Raw genomic sequence first — 6000 nt, forward strand, 5'->3', positions numbered from 1 at the left:
TTCACATTGACTCTGTACCGGTACCCCCTGTATATAGCCTCCACATTGACTCTGTACCAGTACCCCCTGCATATAGCCTCGCTTGTCATTTTACTGCTGCTGTTTACTTTAATGGTCTATTTTTTACCTAACACTTATTTGTATTTATTTTCTAAACTTCTTAAAACATTGTTGGTTAAGGGCTTGTAAGTAAGCATTTCACTGTAAGGTGCTGGACCTGTTGTATTCGGCGCATTTGACAAATTAAATTCGATTCAATTTGAGACCCACACAATAGGTCAACCCCCCCCCCCCACACACACACACACACACACACAGCTATTGTACTTAAAGTTTACTTGTTTCATGAATAAGAAGAAGGAAAAAAGAAAAAGAGAACAGATGTTTTCTGTTATCCTGTTTATCTCTCTGAACAGATCAGTAGTCAGTAGTTACTGTATTTCTGTTATACTGTTTATCTCTCTGAACAGATCAGTAGTCAGTAATTACTGTATTTCTGTTATCCTGTTTATCTCTCTGAACAGATCAGTAGTCAGTAGTTACTGTATTTCTGTTATCCTGTTTTTCACTCTTAACTACTCAGTAGTTAGTAGTTACAGTATTTTTGACTGGGCTATTCTTTCTTTTTGCAATATGAAATCGCTTTTAGTTAGCATGTGGAACATTCAGGGCCTAAACTCATCAACCTGGGGAATGAAAAGTTTAGCACTGGAGTTAAAAAAAATAATAATCTGAAGGATGTTGATGTCATCGTTCTGCAGGAGACACGGTGTAAGGCAGACATTGTCACTCACTGTCCCACATATTACAAAGAGGTAATTGTGACATCAGAGAAACAAATCTCTGTCAATTGAGGCTCTGGAGGATAAATTGGTACAAATCTGAACTACAACATCTAATTGATCCCTTCAAAATTGGTAAATATCACATTTGGTTAAAATTGAAAAAAAAAAAAAAACTTGTGCTGACAGAAAAGGACGTGTGTTCCTTTGGAAATATACAGTACCAGTGACAAGTTTGGACACACCTAGTATAAAATAATAACATGATTTCCGATCCAACCCCTGGTATTTATTATTTATATTATTATTACATATTTTAGTTTTCTATTATTTCTCAGGTTTACTGTATGTACAGTGGTCACCCCAGTTTCATCGACATTCCGTATGTCTCCAGGTCCAAACTGATATCTCTGTAGCACTTACGCTACACTGTCGAAGAAAGGAACATCAACATTTTTTCTTTTGAAGCTACTTGCCCTGGCAAGGCTAGTTGCCTCTGGCTTTCTCAGCGACAGCGTTGGGAGCCACTTTAAGAAGCCTGTAAACCACTCCGAGATGTCCTTTTCTTTTTCTGCCTACGTTGGTGGGAACTTCAGCTGGTGTGCCAAAGCAAACAGGTGGGCAGGTCTTCTGAAATCACTTGGCGACAGACCAAGACTAACCTAGAAATATACTGAACAAGCTGCATCTCCGAATCAGGTGAAAAAACCTGCAGTGGGTTTGTATAGCTGTTAAGGGAATTTTTTATCCATAATGACTAATTATGTATACATTTCAATCAGGGTGTATTAATCAGAATACTATTATGTTACTGTATATGTACTAATCAGAATACTAAATGTTACTGTGTATGTATGAGTTTTCTTTCTTGATCCCAGTACTGAAAATAATGTGTGTGTGAATGTGGTCAAGAGTTTAGAACAATGACGGTCTGTTCCTTGGTACAAATGAATGAACTATATCTCCAGACTGACTAGAATGCTCATCTACACTGGCTGACCTTGGCTCTAGGCGAGGAGGGAAGGCTTGAGAGCCAGTGTCAAGAAGAGACGGAACATTTGGAAAACGCTGACGTCATTTTCAGTTTATAACTTGTGGTAAAATGTGTGTGTACTCAGTACTCTCTTGAATAAAGGCTGTTACTTGACTTTTAAGACTGGGCTCTGTCCATTCCTATAAAATAAGGGTCTTACAAATTCTTATGAATTGACAGAGTGTTTAATTTTAATTGGGAATTAAAACAGAGGAATTAAATTCCTTCAACAATAGCCAACCACTGTTGTTGGTTGTGGCTGTCTGACTTTCAACTTCTTCTCCAGTAACCTTTTGACAATACGGAGTCAGAGAACGATAATTTATGTCAAAATCCTTTGCTGTACTCCTGATTGATTTGTTATGCAACTTCACCTGCCTCACTGCATTTAACATTATGCCAGGTGGTGTGCTGCCAATCTCTGTCTTTCTTTTATCCTTCCTTCCTTCCTTCCTTCCTTCCTTCCTTCCTTCCTTCCTTCCTTCCTTCCTTCCTTCCTTCCTTCCTTCCTTCCTTCCTTCCTTCCTTCCTTCCTTCCTTCCTTCCTTCCTTCCTTTCTTTCTTTCTTTCTTTCTTTCTTTCTTTCTTTCTTTCTTTCTTTCTTTCTTTCTTTCTTTCTTTCTTTCTTTCTTTCTTTCTTTCTTTCCTTCAAAAACACATTTCCTAATTTTAATGACATATTCATTACAGGCTTATTACGACTACCTCCCTGTATACTATCCTTGCTGCCACAATGCAATTCATAACACCACACTAAATTCATGACACTATATGAAGTAGTGTGTGTGTTTGGATGTTCTGTTTCATACAGTAGGCATGTAGTGTGTGAGTAGACACACACACACACGCAAGAGCCTGTCTTGTGTCCAGGGATATGTCTCCTGGTCTAAACTACCCGCGTCTATAGTAATCAATTTACAGTAACAGTTAATACTATTATCAGAGCTGATTACACAACATCACAATGTTTTTTTGAGCATGTTCTATGTGTCTATGTATACTGGGACAAGTTGTCACATGTGAAGACTTGCCCCAAGGTCATTGAGACAACTTGCCCCAAACTGACATGGGTGCTAATGATGTCTTAATCTCAAAGTTAACTCAACATAGAACTGCAGCTAAAGTATCAAAAGATACTTTATTGTCTCTTCTACTCAGTGTAAAATTATCATTTTGAACATTCATACCTAACAAAGCTTTTTTGCATAAAATGTAAAGAGCCATTTTTTTTTTTACTTTTGAAGGGGAAAAGTAAAAAATGAATGCTCAGATTAGAGTGACCTTGACCACATGTGAACAGGAAGTTGACCATAGAACATGTAGTCACAAAGTACCTATTGGATTTTTGATATAGCGTCTTTAGTGTTGGAGGTATGAACAGTTTGACTACTTACCTGAGTGACAACTTACCTCGCTCTCCCTTACATATAGTTTTTATTGGGGGGCTAATGTTAGATGGCTAATTGTGTGCTAATCTATAGATCCATTTCATGCTGGCTAGCTATATAACAGTATGATAATGCTAACAAAGGCTAATTTGAGTAATTTAGACAAGGAATTGCCACATTCTAAGCAGTAATTAAGAGAAAGTTTATTATTTTGTACCAAATAAAATGCAACGTCTTGTGTAACATTGTGTAATTTGATCCTTTTGTATTAGGTTTCAATTTTACAATTAATTCTTTGGAGAAAATGAAGATAAAGAGAACCATTTAACTTTACACTGCGTCTGACTTTCTCTGGAGCATATTTGCTATCTGTCAAATTTATATTAGTCACACTCAGGGGGCAGAACAGTATGTGTTGCTTTAAACATATTTAGAATCTTTCATGTGATATTTGCCAATATACTGTCATATTATTTCTCTGCTTCCATAACTCCACAAGAAAAACCTGGGAAGAGATAGAGAGAGAAAAAAAGACTTAAGGATGCAATATGCAAAGCTGCTAAGTCTCCCTGTGTTCCAGATAACACCCTGTTCCAAATGGCAGCTCTATGGGCCCTGGTCAAAAGTAGTGCACTACATAGGTAATAGGGTACCATTAGGGACTCAGCCTGCACCCACTTGTTTGGCATAATTAGGTGCGTTGAAATGGCGTATCACAACCTAGCCAGTCTTCAAAGCCCGGTCTTCCTTTCACTTTCAAAATTCAGCATGATGCTGCTAGCTCCTGTTTTATTAAAGAATCCGTTCCAGTTGCAGTGTAGCTTTAGCATAGCCACCAGCATGTTATAGCTAGTTGTGGCTTGTAAATTGCACCCAATTGCCTTCTGTATGTTGTGTACTATTTTTGACCTGGGCTCATAGTGCTCTGGTCAAAAGCAATGCACTATTAATGTAGAGAATAGAAAGCCGTTTGAGACAGACACATTGTTACTGCTGCTCTTCTCATTAGGTTCCTGGAAGTGCTCTTATCTCTCTCTCTCTCTCTCTCTCTCTCTCTCTCTCTCTCTCTCTCGCTCTCTCTCTCTCTCTCTCTCTCTCTCTCAATTCAATTAACTTTATAGGCATGGCGCAACAATGTACAGCACATATTGCCAAAGAGTACTTTGGAGATTAAGTGATAAATGTACAATATTAACATAATTAAAAATTAATATTAATCAAGACTGTCAATCAGTAATAACAATAATCAAGTGTAAAAATACCATACAATGGACAATAACAATGGCATAGTTATTATAGAGGACGTGTGCAAGTTGGTTAGTCTGTCAGACATTGGCCCTCATCTTATGGCAGGCATCAATGTAGGGCGCTGCCAACCCACAGCTCTTTGCGTCTTCCCCCAACAGGACGGGTAGCCTATTCTCATCAGAGAGGACTTTGAAACTTTGAAACATTTGGGGAAATGACACTCTTTAATTGTTTTATATGTTTGACATTTTGACAGGAATTGCAGCTCTGCTCAGGTTCTTACAACAGGGATGTATTTCCGGAAACAGAGTTTGCGCCATCCTACGTTACAGATCGCCCCATTCAGAACCCAACCCTACCAGGCCCCATTCAGAACCCAACCCTACCAGGCCCCATTCAGAACCCAACCCTACCAGGCCCAAGCACCAACCCGCCAGGCCCCAGCAGCATTCCAAACCTGACAGGCTCCAGCACCAACCTACCAGCTCCAGCACCGACCTGCCAGGCCCCAGCACCAACCTGCCAGGCCCCAGCAACATTCCAGCCCTGCCAGGCCCCAGCACCAACCTACCAGCTCCAGCACCAACCTGCCAGCCCCAGCACCAACCTGCCAGCCCCAGCACCAACCTGCCAGGCCCCAGCACCAACCCTGCTAGGTCCCAGCACCAACCTGCCAGGCCCCAGCACCAACCTACCAGCTCCAGCACAAACCTGCCACGCCCCAGAACCAACCCTGCTAGGTCCCAGCACCAACCTGCCAGGCCCCAGCACCAACCTACCAGGCCCCAGCACCAACCCTGCCAGGACCCAGCACCAACCCTGCCAAACCCCAGCACCAACCCTGCCTGGCCAGGCCCCAGCACCAACCCTGCCTGGCTAGGCCCCAGCACCATTCCAGCCCTGCATAGCATGAGCTCAGACACGGACCTGCCCAGTTCTTATGCCAGCACCAGCTCACCCTTGCCCAGTAATGCCATTGCTAGCTGTGGACTACCAACTCCAGAGGACATCTAGCCATATCCAAAAGCTGGCCCCCGAAAATCAGCTAACAATGGAAGACAACCACGCAAAACAGCACTTCTAACTGACACACTAGTGAAGCAGGCCCTAGAAATGATATAGAATAAAGGCAACGTCTAGCAAAAGGCTGTTTCCGAAGAAACGGAAGCACTGGGGGAATCCAAATCTGGATCTGCAAAGAACAAGGCAGCTAAAAAAATAAAATCAAAAATCTTAGAAGAGTCATCATCAGCTGAAGAGGAGTGAGTCTGCCTCGTCTGTGTGGAGCCATTTTTTAAACAGCCTTCCAAAGGAGACTTGGGCGAAGTGTGTGAGATGCAACAAATGGGCCCGTGATGCTTGCACCTCCAGCCAGGCAATTTGCGTGCCAGAACTGTGACTCTGAAGATGAGTCCGATTAGTCAGATACGGATGCAGATTGTATTGGCTGTTACAAAACTGTGCATTAGTGTATTTAAACACCACATCTATTTTGTTAAGACGTTAAACGTTTAAGCAAGTTATCTGCAGCATTCCATTCCATTCTATT

General features: G+C 41.4%; 1 protein-coding gene across 1 annotated transcript in view; it reads left to right on the forward strand.

Moving 5' to 3' along the window:
* LOC118965371 (swi5-dependent recombination DNA repair protein 1 homolog) overlaps positions 1–5465 on the forward strand; it is a 29323-nt gene extending 23858 nt beyond the window's left edge. The window contains exon 2 of the mRNA XM_036984465.1: positions 4996–5465. Coding sequence (XP_036840360.1) covers positions 4996–5465 — 470 coding nt within the window. The remainder of the gene's footprint in view (positions 1–4995) is intronic.
* Positions 5466–6000: the final 535 nt, after the last annotated feature.

This window comes from Oncorhynchus mykiss, chromosome 7, assembly GCF_013265735.2.
Source record: "Oncorhynchus mykiss isolate Arlee chromosome 7, USDA_OmykA_1.1, whole genome shotgun sequence".
NCBI lineage: Eukaryota > Metazoa > Chordata > Actinopteri > Salmoniformes > Salmonidae > Oncorhynchus > Oncorhynchus mykiss.